Source organism: Pteropus vampyrus, unplaced genomic scaffold (genome assembly GCF_000151845.1).
Source record: "Pteropus vampyrus isolate Shadow unplaced genomic scaffold, Pvam_2.0 Scaffold326, whole genome shotgun sequence".
NCBI classification, from domain to species: Eukaryota; Metazoa; Chordata; class Mammalia; order Chiroptera; family Pteropodidae; genus Pteropus; species Pteropus vampyrus.
The window spans coordinates 211712-230979 of record NW_011889107.1 but is presented as its reverse complement, the minus strand read 5'-3'; the positions used below and the strand labels follow the sequence as shown (position 1 = coordinate 230979).

At 42.9% G+C, this 19268-nt stretch overlaps 2 protein-coding genes across 4 annotated transcripts in view; one reads left to right on the top strand and one right to left on the bottom strand.

Annotated features, from left to right (window-relative positions):
- Nucleotides 1-8906: 8906 nt before the first annotated feature.
- TMEM269 (transmembrane protein 269) lies at nt 8907-14034 on the top strand. Its single transcript, XM_011377979.2, has 6 exons — nt 8907-9093; nt 9630-9768; nt 12075-12172; nt 12852-12995; nt 13610-13810; nt 13898-14034. The coding sequence occupies exons 1-6, from the start codon at nt 9030-9032 to the stop codon at nt 14032-14034; spliced, it is 783 nt and encodes a 260-aa protein (XP_011376281.1). The 5' UTR covers nt 8907-9029.
- Nucleotides 14035-16249: 2215 nt separating this feature from the next.
- The window catches only part of SVBP (small vasohibin binding protein), a 6185-nt gene continuing 3166 nt past the window's right edge, over nt 16250-19268 (bottom strand). For all 3 annotated transcript variants that reach the window (XM_011377919.2, XM_011377921.2, XM_011377920.2), the window contains exon 3: nt 16250-16664. In XM_011377919.2, the coding sequence (XP_011376221.1) occupies nt 16578-16664 (87 nt within the window). In that variant the 3' untranslated portion in view covers nt 16250-16577. The remainder of the gene's footprint in view (nt 16665-19268) is intronic.

Below are 19268 nucleotides of genomic sequence, written 5' to 3'. Positions count from 1 at the left end.
CTGAACTTGACTCAGCTCTGACAAAATAACTTCCCAACTGGTGTCTCTAGTTCCTCTGTCCTTTCTCTAATCCATTCCACATACAGTTATCAGCTTGATCTTTTGAAAATGCAAATTCCTGAACTCTGGACCAATTTCCTAACCACTGTAGCAGAAAAGAGAGCCCTGATTCAAAAGTAAACTTCCTTCTGTTCAATAAGGTGCGTTTCCCACACTGACTGCCAGATAGTGCCATTGATCTTTACTGCTTACGCCAATTACCAAGCTTAGGGAAAGTTAGTGGCAATGGGTGACTAAGACCCATTGATTATATACATTGACTGTTCTTCACTCATCTACCCATCCAATCATTTCATAAGTATAAAGTGCCTTTTAGGTTCTGGAGAATAGCACAGGTAAGATGATGGAGGTCTGAACTAAGATAATAGTGGAATGAGGTGCCATATTTCATCAATTGTAAGATGTACTTCTCTCCCACATTTTAAAATCTCTGAAGCCTGGATGCTTCTAAAAGTTGATGTTATAGTTTAAATGGCATAATTTTTTAAAATTAGAGCTACATAAAATAATGTGTCCTAATGGAGGCATCTTAGATTTGATGAAGTATGGCATTTTGGAAGTACAGCAGGTCCTCAACATTTCTTTCAACTCTTGTTAAAATGTTGATGAGATGCCATAGGAACTTAACTTTTGTTTATATCAATTAGCATACAGCACAATCAGTTTTGTTATACATCATTTCACCTAAAGTCTCAGAATCCATTGATGACGTTAAGTGAAGATTTCTACCTTGTTAACGAATAACTAGAAGGATGAGTGAGAAGAAAGAATCTTAGATAATGCTTGAATTTCTCATTTGAATGTGTAGATGGTGAAGATGCACTCAACAAAATATGGAAGATGAAGTCATTCCTGATATTTTCCAGAATAATTAATAATCTTTATTTCCTTTCAATAATACGCTGTGCTGGTTCTATCCAGGTTCACTACCTCCCTTTCTCTACTCTAGGGTTTTAGAATGAGGGAAGGAGGGCTTACTATGTCCTTCTCAACTTATCAGTCCACAAGCATTGAGAATATTGGAATTGTAGATACAAAGACGATAAATACTGTTTAGTGAGCTTTTATTCTGCCACATATATCCATTATGCTTTAATTTTTATATTATCCTCCATCTATGAGGTATATAGTATTCTTATTTTACAGAATGGAAACATCTGCTCAGAGATTAAGCAACTGGCCTATGGTTATGCAGATAGAAGGTGGTAGAAGTTAGACAAAAACAGTCATGTTTGATTGAAGTCTGGCCATAACCATAACTGTTTTGGCAAATTAAGACAGTCCTAGAGGATCTCGATATAGAGGCATAGAGAAGTGAAAATATGGAAGTGCTAGAGTAAAATGTGTATATGGGGTACCACAGGAGTAGCTCCCTTGAGTGTTTAGTGATGAGCCTGCAGAAGATGTATGTCAAGGTCCAGAGAAGTTAACAACCTAAGCTCACACAATCATAAGCAATTGGGCACACACACACCCCACCTCCCACCCCAATTTCACAAGTTAGTCTCCTGACACATTTTAAAATACTCTAGGCCAAGCCCTTGCTTGGCCTGCTTTATTTTGCCAGGTGCTCTAATCCATTCCCTTAGTTTGAATTACCACTATGCTGCTGATTCGCATGGATGCCCAGCCCTGATCTCTCCCTAGAGTTTCATGTAGACTTGTCTATCCAAAAGCCTTACCTGACATTATTACAAACTTAACATGTCCAAAACAAAAGTCTTGAGCTCTACCCGAAAACCTGTCTTGTCGCCAGTTCTATTTCCATCAGCACCTCTCATTGAGGCCAAAAACCTAAGTCATCCCTGATTCCATTTGTTTTTCCCACACCAATAGGGAAGTCCTCTTAGTTCTGTGTTCAAAATACATCCTAACTCTGTTTCCTACCATCTCTACTCCTATCCCCTCAGTCCAAGCCACCAACATTTCTAGCCTAGACTAAGGCAGTAGGCGTCTAACTTGGCTCCCCTCCTCCATTCTCACCCTCTTTCATTTCGTCTTCACAGAGACTGTCAGCATCATCTTTTAAAATTATAAATCAGGTCACAACACCTCTATATAAAAATGATTCAAGAATTTCTCACTACATTTAGAATAATATCCAAACTTCTTGTGAGGGTACTACGTGATTTACCACCCTCAGCACTCACCACGTGCCTGCTGACCTTCCTGTTCTAACATACCAAGTTTGTTCCTGCTTCAGAGCCTTTACATTTGCTCTTCCATCTGCCTGGAACATTTCCTTCCAAGATATGGTTCTCATCATTTAGGCCCCTGCTCAAATATCATTTCATTGATGACCCCATCAGAAATACCAACTCTTCTCACATCAAAACCACTTCTGACCCTGATTTCTTTTCCATAGCACTTATCACGACCAGGCATCGATTGCCATTCCCCTACACTTGAGTATAAGTTCTGTGAGGAGAGAAACAGTGTCTATCTTGTTTTCTGCTGTATCCCTCGCACCTAAAATAGTGCCTGGCACATGATAAATACCCTAATAATGAATGGATGGACATCTGGAGTTCTGTGTGTACTTATATCCTGCAAAGGATCTCAGTCAATGTAGCTAATAGAAATATAATGTGACCCACGTGTGATTTAAATTCTTTTTTCATGCTAACTGAAATAAGCCAGACAGAAAAAGTTGAAAACCACATGATATCACTTATATGTGGGATATAAACCTAAAAGGAACAAATGAACAGGACAAACAGAAACTCATGGACATGGACAATAGACTAGTGGTTACCAGAAGGTGGGGGAGGGGGCAGTAGATGGGGCAAAAGAGGTCAAATATGTGGTGACAGAAAGAAATCTAGCTATGGGAGGTGAACCACAATGTAAATATATATATGCCTTACTGTTAAAATGTACAGCTGAAACTTACCGGATTTCATTAACCAATGTCACCATAAAAAATAATAAATTTAAAAATAAAAATAAAATAAAAAATTTGAGTAGGTACATTAAAAAATAAAAAAACAGTTAAATTAACTTTAATAATACATTTTATCTAACCCAGTATATCCAAAATATTATATTTCAACAAATAATACTAAAAAATATTTTAAATTTTTTTTTTTAACTGAGTATTCAAACTCCAGGGTGTATTTTACACGTACAGTACATCTCAATTTGGACTAGCCACGTTTTAAGTGCTCAAGAGCTAGAGGTGGCTAGTGGCTACCATATTAGCACAAGTGTCAATAGTCTAACCTTAATGTTCTTGTCCATCACTCCCTGCGATGTCCAGAACCAGAGGAAGTGAGAAACTCATGGCAGATGGGAAAGAGGGGCTTTCTTAGCTATCCCATCTTTTCTCCTTCTTCTGAAGGAAGCCTCAGAGATGTCCAGGCTAACAAATGCATGATCATGTCATCATCATTATCATAATAATAATAATAGTTTTTACACTGTGCAAAGCACTTCATAAAATCTCATTTTACAGGTTAGAAAATAAGTTCAGGAACACAAAGTAACTTGTTTAAATTTACACATCTGGTAAGTATTAGAGTTGGAATGTAACTTGGTTAAAAGTTAAAGCTAGTATTACAACCATTATGCTACAGTATTTAATTCACCACTTTAATGGTCCATGTGGAATAAAATTAAAAGAAACCCAAGTGATAGAAGCCAACCTGATTCTTGGCTTGGACTCATAGTACACCTTTAGTTGCCTCCATCCTGGTTCTTCCTTTTAGTTTCTCAGAACCTTAGGTCTGACTTTGGTGTCAGACTGTGGTCTGACTTCGGTGTCAGACTGTGTTCAGGTCTCAGCTCCACTAATTATTAATGGTGTAAACTGGTAAAATCAACTAATCTCCCATATCTTCTTCTGGAGAATTGGAATGCTAATACTAGCCTCAGAGGCATTTGGGGAAATCCAGTAAATGATAATAGTATTTGTAAAGAGTTGAACATGGTAGTCAGTGACTAGTAGCCATTCAAGACACGATAGCTTCCTTCCTTCTTTCCTTCCTTCCTTCCTTCCTTCCTTCCTTCCTTCCTTCCTTCCTTCCTTCCTTCCTTCCTTCCTTCCTTCCTTCTTTTATTTAAAAAACGTTTTATTTTAGAACAATTTTAAATTTACAGAAAATTGTGGAGATAGTAGAGTCCCCATTACCCCATATGTGATTGTCCCTATCAGTAGCATCTTACATCAGTATAGTATATTTATTGTAATTAATAAACCAATATTGAGACGTTATTTTTAACTAAAACCTTGCTTTGTTCAGATTCCCTTAGTTTTTCCCTAATGTCCTTTTCTGTTTCAGAATCCCATCCAAAATATACAGTTTCTATACTCTTCTTTCCCCACCAAAGTGTGGGAAAAGAAAAATGTCCCTTGACCTCCTAGCTCCACTCCTTCTCTTTGCATATATTGTCCTGGAAGCTCTTGCTGCTCTAATTTAGAATGAGGATAGGGCAGAAGATGTGGGGCAAGTGTTAAACTGGTGGGATCCTACCCAACACTAACAAGTTCCTTTCTGTAGCACACTCTTCATTCAGTTGCCAAATCTAGACACCTCAGAGAGGCTCTTACCTTCTCCCTCTCACTCAACCCACACCCCTGAGATTCCATCTCACCATAGCTCCTAGTCTGGTTACTTCCCATTCCCTTCAGTTGCCATCCAACAATTTGTTGCTCCAGCCAACCTTATCTCTCATGCAGTATTATAGAGCCTTTCTTTACACTTGCTGCCAGAATAATATTTCTAAACAACCTGACCATGTCACTTGTGACTTAAAACTATTTTCAGGACTGAGTGTAAGTTATTCAGCCTGCCATTCATCCAACAAATATTGGGGTGGGGGGACTTACCATATGCCTAAGCATTCCCATAGGCACAAAGATACAACGTGAACCACACAGAACAAATGCCCTGCCCCCACGGAGCTTACATTCTAGGGTCTGGACGTCAGCGACCTTTTACAGCCTTATCTTTCCAGCTCCCCTTCAGTCTACCTCCCACTAAGCATGCACTCTTGTCTCTTCTCCTGACACGCATTCCCACGCTGGTCATGATGGAGAAACTAGTTCCCTCTCAGATCCCTCCAATCCGCACCACGCCCACTACAAGACCTAGGGCTTCCCTACAAATTGAGGTCCCTCTTCCGCCAGCTCAAGTCTGGCTGCCCCTCCCCTGCCTCTCTGGGATTGTGAGCTAAGAGTTAGTAGTAGTAAGAGGGTTGGGACTGGTGCCGCTGTCTCTCGCTTGGGCTGGCCCCTCTCCACCGCACCGGAAACGGGGAATGAGTGCGGTCTCCCTAACATCTAGGAATGTCCTGTCCCCAGGTGAGCAGCTGCAGCAGCGCATGTCCCTCCCCCGAATGCTGTCGGCAATCAGGTCTCTGGAAGAAGGAGTTGTCCCAAAGTGAGGGCACCAAGCCCCAGCTCCTTCTCTTCCATCTTTTCGCATGGTTGGCGTTGGCATGGTCGTTGCTGTCGAGTGGGTTCTGGATTGGACACGGAACAGCGGGCGGGGAAGGGAAGGAAGGGGAGCGCGGCTATTTCCAATTCAGAGGGACCAGAATCCAGAAAGGCCAGCTCTCTGTTGTTGGGGGATGTTGGCCTCCAGGGCAGAGAGGTAGACGGGAGGTGGGGAGGGGTGGGTATCTCAAACTAGAGTGACTGCACCCTGTGTCCCATGACTGCTGGGGCAGTCCACCTGGAGTTGCTTACTCTAGTGCTGCACCCCGGATTTCCCCACAAGGACCTGGCTCTGCTATTCATTTCCTTTCTTGAGAAACCTCCAGGTAATAACTCAAGTTTCCCCCTCACCTTCCTCAAACAGCTCCAGTGTCCTGCCAGTTCTGCTCGCTCACATCTCCTCACTCACCAGTCTCATGGCTGGATTCCTTTTCTGCACCTTCTCCCTTCCAGACCACTCTCTACTGCAACCCTTATCAGACCAAGGCACCCCCTTACTAAATATCACTGCCTACCTACAGGCTGCAACTCAAGGTCACACAGGCATATCACAACTGTGGCCTCCCTTCTGACATCCCCTCCAGTCATCCCTCTCTCTCCCTGTGATCCAGCCCTCCTCTTTGTGCTTTTGCACCTACAATTTTGTTTGCTAAGAAATACCTGTGCTTTGTTCATCCTCAGAGATCCTCCATAAATATCACATCAGTGAAACCTTCCCCTGCCTACAACTCAGACTTAGTCTCATCTTCCCTTGCGTACCTGAAGCAACTGGACGTCCTCCTTGTCCAACCTACCACTTGCCACACTGCCTTCACTGTCCCTACACACACCTGCCTTCCCTACAAGACTCCCTACCAGACTCCGAGCTTCTTCAGAGTATAGCCTGGGTCTTGTCCTCCAGAACACACAGACCTGGCACAGAGCAGGCATCGGCAAATATATTTTTAAATGAGTAAATGGAAAATCATAAGCGTTGGGTAGATGCTGCGTGTATTAAAGGAGCTGGATTGTTGAGAGTATATTTGAGAAGGCTTCCTGGAGGACAAGCTGACCAGGCTTTGATGCAGGATACAGATGTGGCTTGGTGCAGTGAGAGGATCGCGGGGAAGCACCGGAGTGACATACTCTGTTAATTTAATAATCATGGAACAGCTTCTATTGTCAGGCCTCAGGCTGAGCATAGGGGACCTCAGTCTGCATTGCTTTCGCTGTAGTAGAGGAGGAAGACAAGCTAGGTGATGCTAATACAGGATGCCAAGTGTCACATGGTGCACACAAGGAGATGTGGCAGTGCAGAGGAGGAGCACCTCACAGGCTCAAGGCAGGTGTCAGGCTTCTCGAGGAGGATTGCTACCCAATCCAAGGCCAGAGAGAGGGCCAGAGAAGGGGTCAAAGGGCAGCAGAGAGAGGAGGCTGAGAGTTGAGCAGGGCCTCATCATGAAGGGCTTGTATATCAAATGAAGGAGTTGGACTCCATCCTCAGGGCATTGGGGAGGCACTGATGGCTTCTAAGAAGCTGAGGAGTGACATGATCTAGTCCTGCAGGCCACTGCTATGCAAGCTCTGACTCCCTTCGCTGAGGAACTTTCTCTAAACCCCTCAACATGCTGGGTAATGCTCTCTGTGTCCTAAGCACCAGGCACCAAATTTTGCTCACGACCAGATGTTAGCTGAATGAGTAGATTGTTCCTTTTTTTCTCTGGGTTTCTATACCTCTTACTCTCGGATCTATATCCTTTCACAGCTGGGACCTGTGTATTATACTAAAGATAGCATTTAATTAGGAAAGAGGATGATTCCAATCCTGGCTCCACCATTTACTGGGATAAGTCGCTTAATTATCCTGCAACCTCAGTTTCTCCATCTGTGAGATGAGGTACCACCAGGAACAGAGTAAGTCTCCACATGCATGCATGAGTTTTGTTTTCCTGGATAGCCTGGAAGTTCCATGAAGACTGAGACCAAGGGTTTTCCCAGCACTGAGCTCAGTCAGAACTTATAAGAAATACAGTGCTCAGTCCTGCTGGTCAGCAGACATCAGAATTCAGCAGAAATTTACAGAAGTTGTAAATCTTGTTCTGCCACTTCTGGTGTGACTTTGAGAAGGGTTCTTCCCCTCTTTGAGTCTTCTTTATCTTAACCTGGCAAGTAGAGATAGTGATCCTTACCTGGTAGACCTCACAGGGCCAATGAAAACAACAGAGGTAAAAGTGCTGTGTGAATGAAAGAAATAACATAGCCGACAGTTGATCATTGAGTTAAAAAAAAATAATAACTGTAAACTAACTAATACAGATGAAGCATGTCTGGTAATTGATAGACATACCCCAGGCATCTGCTGACTGCCTCTGTGAGGCAGAGATGCTGGGATGCTGCTCTCCCAGGTAACAGTGGGCTAATGTGGAACAGAGGTGTTTGGTCTGCTGGGGTCAGCCCTGAGGCTCAGGAGAGACCAGGATGAAGGGGTTTGTGGGGAAGGAGTATGCACTCAGTCCTTTGCCCCCCTCTCTTCCTATATTTCTTTGGCTCACATTGCTCCCTCTCTTAGGTTATGAGGGGCCCTGGCATGACCAAGTCTTGGGAGTCCCAATGGTTTTGGCGATGTGACCATGGACACCCTTGGCAAATGAGGCTGGCCTGTGGGAGCAGTAAGCCCATGGCACTGCACTGATAAACTCCCAGTCCCACACTTCAAGTCCAGCCCTTCCCAGCCTCTGACATCTTGGCAGCAAGGTTTATGGGAAAGGATGTGATTTGTCTTAGCTCTCGCCTGGACCAGAATGAACTGGGGCTGTAAAGAGGGACTGAGTGGAGACAGCATCTCAGCTTCCTCGCTTCTAAAATAAGTGAGAATTAAATGAGGAAACAGACCTGAAAACACCTTGGAACTTGCATATTTTTACTCAAGTGCAGGATTATTATTTGTGGGTAGTGTGTTTACATCAAACCAGTGGGGCTTCCCCTGTTTCAAAGAGCTCTGGGGCTTTTTCTCCAAAAGAAACTTGGTTTCACAATCAGTGCATGTGCAAGGAGTACGTAGGTTTGTCTCTAGAGTAAACATAGAGAGAGACAGGCTGTGAAAATGGGCAGGGCCAGCTGATTCCCTGCTTCCCTGAGAGACTAGGAGGGATGAGGAGGCTGTAGCTGCCCAGCAGGGCTGGCTCACTGAGCTCCCCTTTTGTCCCTACCCCACAAACCTGCTGAGATCTATGCCCCCAGTGGCATTAGGTTCTACTTACCTAGTAGGTGACTTGGAGCCAATATCTCCATTTCTCTGAACCTCAGTTTCTTCATTCATAAAATGGGGAGAATTTATAGCACCATATTCTGAAGTCGTCAGGATCAGAAGAGAGCACACAATGAAAAGTGCCTTGTGAACTATTTTGTGCTGGACACATTCATTTGTTTGTTTGTTTGTTTCTCATCTCTCCCTTCCCATGTTGGAGCTCAGACTGCTGGTCTGATTGGGGCCTATCGGAACCAAGAGCTTGGGGCACCTCGGCCACAGTCCTGCCCTTCTGAAGGAGTAAGCATGGCCTGCCGAACAAAGGAGCCTGAGTGTGCAGTGGATCCCTTTTGTGCTTCCCTCATCTCAGGTAACCCCTCTTCCCCTGGGCCACTCCTGAGGTCAAGGCATTACCCATTCCCAGGGTTTTACATTCCTGTGGGGCTCAACCCAAAGTATTGGAAGTAGCTTTGTAATTAAAAAAAAAAAAAAAAAGGTCTCATCTATGATAAAGGGCTCTATGACAAAAGGTTTGTCTCTCAGAAGGGGGAGGGGTCCATATCCCTTTTACCTTGGGCCATGGGGGTGCCAGAAAGGTCAACATATGGGCTGGAGGGAGGTCTATAGGGTATGGGGTACAGTCAGAGAGGGGTGTGAACTGTGGTTGTGCTGGTTCACTCACTTTGCTATTGGACTTTCTCAAGACACTCAGCTTTGGACCTTTGCCTTTACCACCTGGTCTCCTCCATCTACCTCCTATCTGCCTCATTATGGCCAATGAAACAATGTTGGGAGGCTACAGTTCTGGGATGAGGTCTAGGGGAACAGGAGCTACCTGGTCCTTGGAAGCCTCTTTTGAGACTCTTTGACCTTGGGAACCCCTTGCCCCCCTCCCCTGGGCCCCAGGTCAGCATTCCAGTTTCTTTCCAACCAACAACCGGAGTCACCTCCAGATGAATGAATTTTCCTGGAAGGATGTTACCAATGCCTTGTCCCTGGCCAACATGATCCTGGGGCTCTTCTCCATCTTCTGCAACTTCTGCGAGTAAGTCTGGAGCCCAGCAAGATCTCAGCCAAGAGCGGGAGCCAAAGGCGTAAGGGAAGGAGAGCCTGGCACTGAGGCATGGGATCAACTGCGGGCAGGAGAAAGTATAGTGTAGTGGGTTGGGAGTCAAGGGGCCAAGGTTCTAGCCTGAGTTCTACTACCAACCTGGTATGTGACCTTGGCTAGGTTATATCTAAGCTTTAATTTCTCCATCTTTAAAACAAGGAGTTCATACTATGATCTCTATAATTCCTTCCAGCTATGGCAGTCCAGAATGATTCTTATGATAAAAACCAAGAGATTCTTATCTGGTAGCTTTTATACAATCCTTGAGGAGACAGGATACCATTCAAATTTTTTGATTCTTAAATTAGAACATATGATCTGGTGGATTATTTAAAATTAGCACTATTCTGGAAAATCTGAGACATGTATATGGGTCCCCCAAAGTTGTAAACTAATTATATTTCTATAAATTGAATCATATTCAATGCCTTGGCAAACCAGCTCTTTATAGATAAATTCTTAATAATGCAAGTAATATCCTCCTAATCTGTTTGAATCTCTATAACCATAAGCAGGTGACTTCTCTGGATCTCTTTCTTACCCATAAAATGAGTTTACCTGATGATGTTTAAGTTCCCTCCTAGTTTGAAAATTTTATGATTCTCTAAAACCAGGTTTTTGGAGTCTATTTAAGTCGGGCATACCTGCAGCAGAAAATCTTTATCTTCTTAGTTCTGCCTAATCTTCTGGGATTGTGCTTTTTATGCCACAATGGTGGGCCCAGATCCCTTTAAACACAGTTATCGGTCTAAGCAAAGGAAATACTGAGGTTGTTTGGGGACAGCTGACGTCTGCAGCCAGCTCTCTGTCTGCTTCTGCGAGCCCACCTAAGCATTGCAGTTGGAGTGTAGACTTGGGAATGGCCTCCCAGGGCAGGTTTGCCTGAGACTGTGGTGGCTGCTTTCAGAGGAGTCTAGGAGCATGTGCTGGTCAGAAGCATAGACTCCTCGAATATAGGGTCTGAAAGAGCTCTTGGAGGCTCATTTACAACATCAAAATACATGAGACAAAAGCTGATAGAACTGTGAGGAGAAATTAATGAATCTACTATCATCGTTGAATATTTCAACATCCCTCTATCAATAATTGACAGAGCCAGCAGACGGAAAATCAGTAAGGATATAGTTGAACCGAATGGCCCAGCCCCATCAATCAACTGGATCTAATTAATATTTATAGACTATTTCATCCGACAGTAGCAGAATATACATTTTTCTCAAACTCACTAAGAAAGACCACATTCTGGGCTATAAGACACACCTTAACAAATTTAAAAGAATAGAAATTGTACAAAGTATGCTCTTAGACCACATGGAATTAAGAAGTCAATAACAGAAAGATAACTAGAAAATCCCAAAATACATGGAGGCTAAACAACACACTTCTAAATAATATATGGATAAAAGATGAAGTCTCAAGAGAAATTTAAAAATATTTTTAACTAAAAGAAAATGAAAATTCAACTTACCAAAATTTGTGAGATGCAGTAAAAGCAGTACTTAAAGGGAAATTTATAGCATTAAATGCACATATTAGAAATCTGTTCTATGGCAGACAGCATCAAGAGAATTAGAAGACAAGCTGCAGACTGGGAGGAAATATCAGAAATGAAAGAGGAGCCGTTTCTACCGATCCCATGGACATTTAAAGTATAATAAAGGAATATTATGAATAACTCTATGCCCATAAATTTGATAGCCTAGATGAAATGACCAATTCCCTAAAAGACTTAAACTATCGAATCTCACAGTAGGAGAAATAGATATTCTGAATAGGCCTATGTTGATTAAAGAAATCATTTGGCACAAATTCCTCATTTTACAGATAGAGGAAGAGAAGCCTAGAGAAGGAGGAAGTTATTTATCCGAGAATTCACAGTAAGATGGCCGCAGAGGCTGGGCTAGAACCTAGGACCCCTGTGCCATTGAATATGCCTGGAATTTAGAGTTGGAAGGGATCTTTGTGATTACTTAGGGGGTTTGGGGTACCCCATTAAAACTATGGGTTAAGAGTATGGATGGGATGTAGGGGTGTGTGTGTGTGTGTGTCTGTGTGTGTGTGTGAGTGTGTGTGTGTGTGTGTGCTATGTAAAGCAGTGTATATCAGAAAGGATGTAAGTGTGGGGATCTAGCAGGAATGTGTATATGTGTGAGGGTAGGAAGTGTACTGGTGCATTGGAGGTATGTGGAGTGGTCGTCCGGTGGAGGCTGAAAGCTGTCCCATTTGGGCCTACACTTTAGGAAATCCCATTGTGCCTCCTGGATGCTTCTTATCAGCTTCCTATTAGACATGGCGATTAGAGGGATGACCAGACACTTCCACATCTGTTCCAAACTGGGTGAGTCCAGGAGTCAGACTCCTAATCCCTGACCCGAGAAATATGCATGTCAGGACAGCTCCCCCGTCTCCTAACTTCAACAGGCCTTCATCAGTCACCTGTTCACGCCCCTCAAGCGCAGCAGAAGCAGGCTTAGAGCAGGAGTTGGGAGCCCCTCAACCTAGACCTAACTCCTCTGCAGGCTCATTTATTGATCTCTGGCCATTCTTGTTCTGGCTTTCAGTTTCCTTGTCTGTTCTGCCTCCCTGTTCAGTGCTCAGTCAGGAATTGGGAACGGGAATGCTGGTCGTGGTGGTGGGGATAGGGTGGGGGGAGGGGAAATGAAAACTTACTCCAAGCAGAGCAGCTGGTTTAAAATACAACAAAATATTTCAGCATAAGAGTTTGCTTGAAAAACATTCCATAGTTTATCAATTTATATCCAGTTGTAGACCATTCCTTGTACGTGAAAGGATGGGGAAACTAAGACCTGGACAGGGAAAGACTTGTCTAAGGCCACATGGTCAGTCTGAGGCAGAGCTTGAAGGAGATCTCAGTTTTTGATCTATAGACCACTCTAGGTAGCTGTTGCCCTCTGGGACCTCAGACCCTGCTTGTCACCATTCCAGCTCCCCAGAGAAGGGACTAATGTACAAGACATATAAGTGTAAGTTCTTCTAACCTTGGCCTTCTGGAGCAGGAGTTGAGCTGAATGACTTGGCTGTCTTCACCGCCTTTGGACTGGCCTCAGCTCTGCTTCTAGGCGTGGAAGGGCCTCTGAACGGGTTCCTGGCCATCATCTATGTGTTAGCTGCTTCTTTCCGCCTATGTTTTTATTCAACTGGTAAGTGGAACCCACCCTTGTGGCTGAGGTAGGGAACCGCAAAGTGGGAGAAGCTGCTGGATGCCAGAGTGCAGTAAAATCCCTCTTTCTTCCTTCTCCTGTGTCCCAGACTCACTAGAGGCTGCAGGCTGCCCTGGCAGAGCCCTGGTCTTGGAGGGCAGGGGCCCTCAGTTTTTTGGGCCAGCTATGCCTTTTTCTCGCTGTATGACCTTTGGATGGAGCACGTGGATTAAGACTCTATAACTGAAGGTCATACTCCAGTGTCTGAAAGTAAATGGGGAGAATGAGCTCTGGTGAGGACAACTGCCTAAGATCCCAACGCAAGGGAGTGCAGATGCAGACTAGAAGATCTCAAAGGACCTTTCCGCAGAAGTTTCCTAGGGGCCAGGGTGCACACCTGGTCCTAGCTGCCTGCTTTAACCTTGGGGATCCAATGCAAAGCCCACACATCATCCCTGTGAATAACTAAATTCTTTACAGCCTGCCACTATTCTGGGATTAAGGGGATTGGGAGAGTGGGACTGGGAAAACCCAAAGAGAGAGAGGCTTGCTTCATTTGCATACCTTTAGAGCAGTGGGAGGCAGCTAACCCCGATCTTTTCTTTCCCTAGCAGGCATTCCCTTCACATATAAGGGTCTACCCTGCTCCTATGCTTCCAGTGTTTTGGCCTCCACCTCCCTTCTGACCAAAGGCAACACATTCATTCTCTCTTGCATGGCTTCACTCATGATTCTGTTCATGATAGACCAAAGCTACTACCCACATGATGAAATCCTGGAGTCTGAGAGCTGGAAAAAAATGGTTTATCTGGGAGGTAAGTAGGAATGGGAGAGTATAGGATGGGAAATACACGTAAGACAGCTTTGTTAAAACTGAGTGTTTGCCTTTTGTCTTCTTCCAGGTGTCATCATGTTGCTTTTGTCTCCATTCTCACTAACAGCTTTTTACTACCTGATGTGGTCACTCTCGTACATCTTCTTTCCAGACGCTCTGTGGGGCAAGGCAGCATGTTTTAGGCTACAGCATCAAAAAAACTAAACAGTTCTACCCACTCCCACTGGCCTCTATGGAGTTTGCGCCAGCTTGTTGGGCAAATCTTGCCTTATTCTCACTAAATCTTTTCTTGTTTCTGTGTCGTGCATGTGGTAGATACATGTTGCTTTGAACCGGAACAACCCACAGTAGGGCCAGCTGATGTCACTTCTTCCCTTTAATTCAGGGATCTGAATCCCTTGAGCACAACAGTTGCGTATGTCATATGAAAAGATTTTTTTTTCCAACCTAAATATGAGCCAGGTTTGAGTTCCAGCTCTATTACGGGACGGGGGCGGGTGACCTTGTGCACTGTTAGTCCCTTGGAAAGGAGTGAAGTCCTTCAGACTTGGTATAGCCTCTGCCTCTGCTCCGCCTGGTCATAATTACTCCACTGGTGGGATGGGGCTTGGCTCACTAAAGCATTTCTTTTTTTCTTTACAAATTTAAAGAATTTTTTTCAATTACAGTTGACATTCAATATTATGTTAGTTTCAGGTGTACAGCATAGTGGTTAGACATTTATGTAACTTACAATGTGACCCCTCTAAGAAGTCTAGTGCCCGCCGGACACCATACGTATAGTTATTATAATTACTGACTATATTCCTTATGCCGTACTGTACATCTCCACGCCTATTTTCTAATTGCCAATTTGTACTTCTTAATCCTTTCACCTTTATCACCAGGCCCCCCTAACCCCACTCCCATCTGGCAACCATCAGTTTGTTTTCTGTATCTATGAGTTTGTTTCTGTTTTGTTGGTTTGTTTTTTAGATTTCGCATATAAGTGAAGTCATATGGTATTTGTCTTTCTTTGGCTTATTCCATTTAGCATAATACCCTCTAGGTCTATCCATGTTGTTGCAAATGGTAAGATTTCAGTCTTTGTTATGGCTGACTAATCTTCCACTGTATATATGTACCACTTCTTTATCCAATCATCTATCGATGGACACTTAGGTTGCTTCCATATCTTGGCTATTGTAAGTAATGCTGCAATGAACTAACGCTCTGGCTCCACAGAGCAGAGCTAAATCACAGGACAGTCACTTTGTCCAACTTGAATGTACGTAGGATTTTGTAACTTAAAATTCTACATTTCAACAAAGCTTCTGCCTTTTGCTTCATTTAGAGATTAGACATATTAGCAGCTTGAGGGCATCATTTAATTTTCAGAACCTCATTATGTGTTTTTTTCCTAAGCTCTAAAATACTAAGCTCTAGATATTCAAATGCCATTCCATGTTCTAAAATCAAAGGCAAGTAGAAACAAACAGAATTGTATGGAACCCTAAAAAATTGTATGGAACCCTCAGAAAAACGTAGCTCCACCGAAAGCAACGAAGCCGAGCACTGCCTCAACTTTCTCCCTCCAGATGGTATGCTAAGAATTGTTGGCTGGTCCCCCTTCTTCAGCTAGGGCACCAGAGCACCTTTTACCTCAGGTCCAACTTCTTGAATGTATGCGGCAAATATATGTTAAATCTAAAATTAGGATTTACAAATAAAAATCCAAAGAAGCCCACACAGCTCTGATTGGGCTCTGCAGGAGCAGACAGCCCTCTCCCCTTCCCCACTGCCCTCTGTTCATCTCTGTCATTTATATTTTTTGTTAGATGATTATGTCTGTGTTCCACTCAATTTTAAGTTTTCAGTTCATGCTTTTGGATTTGGGTCGCCTGCCATAGCACCTGGCACTCAAAAATGTTTACTTTGGAGATGAATGAATTGTATGTTGTAGTAAACTATATACAAGTTTACTATAATGTGGTTAAGAAACTTACAAATACCCTTGAGCTCAGACATTCCACTTTGAATAATCCCATCATAAACCTGTTTCTAGGCCTGATAAAGTCACCCCAAAATGGAAATGCATAAGCACCTCCCCTCCCTGTTGGTGCAGGCCTGCTGCTAGCTGTCCACATTCATGAGGTGAGAAGATCCTTGCTTCCAGCCTCTGACCCTGCATAGTGGATCATCTGGGAGTAAAAGGGCACAGATTTATACCTGTGTGGCTAAAAATGGAGGATCAGGAAGGGCTGCAGAGTTTCAGCCCCAGGAGGAAGGAGACCTGGAAATAGTCATGTTCTTTCTCCTCTTCCCTCTCCACTCCTCTCCAAGGCTTCCCTCTGCTCGCCTCCACTTTTCTTTCCTAGTATATTCTTTCTGACTCCATTTTCTATGGCTAGGTACCCCCAAACTAAAGTATGAATAAACACACATTTTATTAGTATTTTATTTGCATTTTTGGAGATTTGCAGTTTCACAAGAGACACTGATTTTTCTCAAACAATAGAAAAAGGTTAAAAAAAAAGGACACTGTCTTAGAAGAATAAAACAAGTCTCTTCAGTAAGCATTTAGCTAATTCAGATTGGAAGAACCAGTGAAACAGAAGTTACATAGAGTTGTTCAGATTTATCCAGTTTTAGGAATAACAAAAATGTCTTCTTGTCTAGTTCTGGAAGGCTCCAAATGGGCCATTTCAGCTTAAAACCAGTAATGAGCTCACGGAAAAAGCCTCCAGGGTCCCAGAACATGGGGCGGCTCACTCTCCAGGAGGCTGCATCTGTTTACAAAACTCATCAAACTGCTGCTGCTCCAGTTCCGTCATGACTCTGTTGAGGGCATAGATCTGAATGGGAGAAAAAGAGGTGTCAGGAAGGGAGGTGGCTGTTTAACTTATCTTGAGACATAATAGGCTGTGTCATTGGAAAACGCCAGAACTGCACCAGTAATGCAGGGATAGTGATAAGGGAACAGGAGAAGTAGGTATTAATTCCATTTGGGGAATCAAGAGAGAAGCAGGGAAGCAGGTGACTTAATTTGGCTTTTAAAGGATCAGTAGGATTTAAACAGGTAGAGATTGGGAAGGGACTTGATGCGTGATGGGGGGTGGGAGGAAGAAGGGATATTATGATTAAATAAATATAATGGAAAGTACAGGATTAGTTCTGGAAACTTTAAATATGCCTATATAAAGGTTATTATAGAGTGGGGTTTGGGGAGATGGAGAAAGCAAGAAAAGTAGTATGTTAGGCCTTAAATGCCATGCCAAGGAATCTGAACTTTATCTGGCCGACTCTGGAGAGCCTGCCAGCAAAGACGTGTGCAGGGGAGCAACTTGATTATACCTGGGCTTTGGGAAAGATAACCAGAGATCATGTGAGGGATGGAGTGGGGGGAGGAGGGATTATAGGCTACTCAGGAAGCATCTATTGCAACAATGTGTGCGTGGGGGAGGGGGGCAGAGGGTTGGGGGGTAGGAAGAGGACCTAGGGCAGAACTTGGGGTTGAATGAAAACTGCAAGGGGCATTCTAAGGTAAAGGCAGGTGATCTACCTTATTCCTCACCTTTTTTTAAAAAAAATTCTTCTAGTATCAATCTGTTCACTAAAGAACATAAAAATCATAAAACTTCCCAATTTGTAGAATGAAAAAATGAAGAGGCATGTTTGTGTACAGGAAAAATAACTGATTAAAAAGAAGACAAGAAAGGGGAATAAAAAAAACTGAGGGGGTGGCTCCATAATGTAGTGGTTAGCACATGTGCTTCACTCGCAGAAGGTCCTGGGTTCCAGCCCAGGTGGAGCCACGGACCATAACTCGGGCAAGGGCAAGTGTGTGGGAGGAGATGCCCCACCTTCAGAGATCCAGTTCTTAAGGGGAAATGGCAACATCCATAGGTCAGGGGTGGAAGAGTGGTGGTGGTGGTGGGGGCGTGGAATTAAAGAGGGGGAAAAAAAAGCAACTGAGAAGTGAGACACACAGAAAATACAAAATAAGAGTAGAAATTAATAAAAAAGCAACCAAGTGTATAATAGAGGATCACCCAAACTGCAAGATGGTTCTTTGAAAATACCAAAGCAAACTCTGCAAATCTCTGACATGAATGATCAAGATAAAAAAGGGAGCAGACACACACAAATATTATTAAAATTAAAAAGAAAAAATAATTACTGATATAATGGAGATTACAACACATTATGAACTTTGTGTCGATAAGTTTGAAAACGTAATGAAGTAAATTTCTAGAAATCAAAATGATAAAAACTGACTAGAATGGTAAGCTTGAATGATCCTATAATCTTTTTTCTTTCTACAATTTTTTTATTGTGGTAAGATCCTATAATCTCTAAGGAAAATGGAATTCCACAGTGACGAAAAGTTACAACCACAAATGATTCTTAAGGAAACAATACAGATGGTTAAAATGGTTGTTTTATGTTATAGTTACCACAATAAAAATAAATAAATTTGAATAGTTTCAAAAAAGATGCTGAATGAAGAGAGCCAATCACAGACTATAATATGTAAAGTTCTGAAACATGTAAAACTAGACAATTTGTTGTTACACTACAAAATATTATTTAAGAGTACATACAGAAGTTGTAAATCAATATAGAACAGAGAGGGAGTGATTAGCACGAAATTAAGGAATGAAGTACTACTAGTGGGAAGGGGGTCGGGGACATGACCAGAGTGGGGCCCAAGGAACTTCTAAGTGATTGGTCAGGTTTGATTGCTGTAGTTTGAGGGTAGGTACAAAGGTGTTTGTTTTACTCATCTTCTTTAAGCTGCACACACACATTATGTGTGTGTGTGTGTGTGTGTGTGTGTGTGTGTGTGTGTGTGTGTATATTTTTTATGTTTTTTAAACCTTTGCTTCATTCATTCATGCATTAATGAGCATTTGCATTCTGCACATTACTGTGCTAGAGACTGAGAAGGATATTAAACAGCTTTTTGGAGACCACCATATAATGGTAGGAGAAAGAGAAAAATAAAGTAAGCAGAGAAAAAAGAGACTCAAAACAGGTCAGGAGGTCCGAACCAAGGAACAAAAGACTTTCAAGAAGGAAAGGGTCACCAACAGTGTCCAAATGCTGCTTCAACTGCCAACTGTGCCTTTTGCTTCCATTCACCCTCATAGCTCTCATTCACATCTAACTTTCTGGAATGTGGCATCCTTGCAGAACCTAATGGAAACTGTGTCTCTTCCTCCCCCCAAGAGGTCTTGTCACATTTCTATCTTAGGAAATTACATTCCATGCAACATAAATAAAGAAAACAGTAAGGCAGCTATATAGGGCAAAACAAAAAGCAGGAGACGAAGGTCAGAAGATCTGTTTAGATGGCAGCCCTGTCCCTCGATCCCTCATTAACCAGGGATTCTGGTCACATCACTTCACTTTAAAATGAAAAGAATACCTTCTACCTCATAAAGTCATGTATTTGA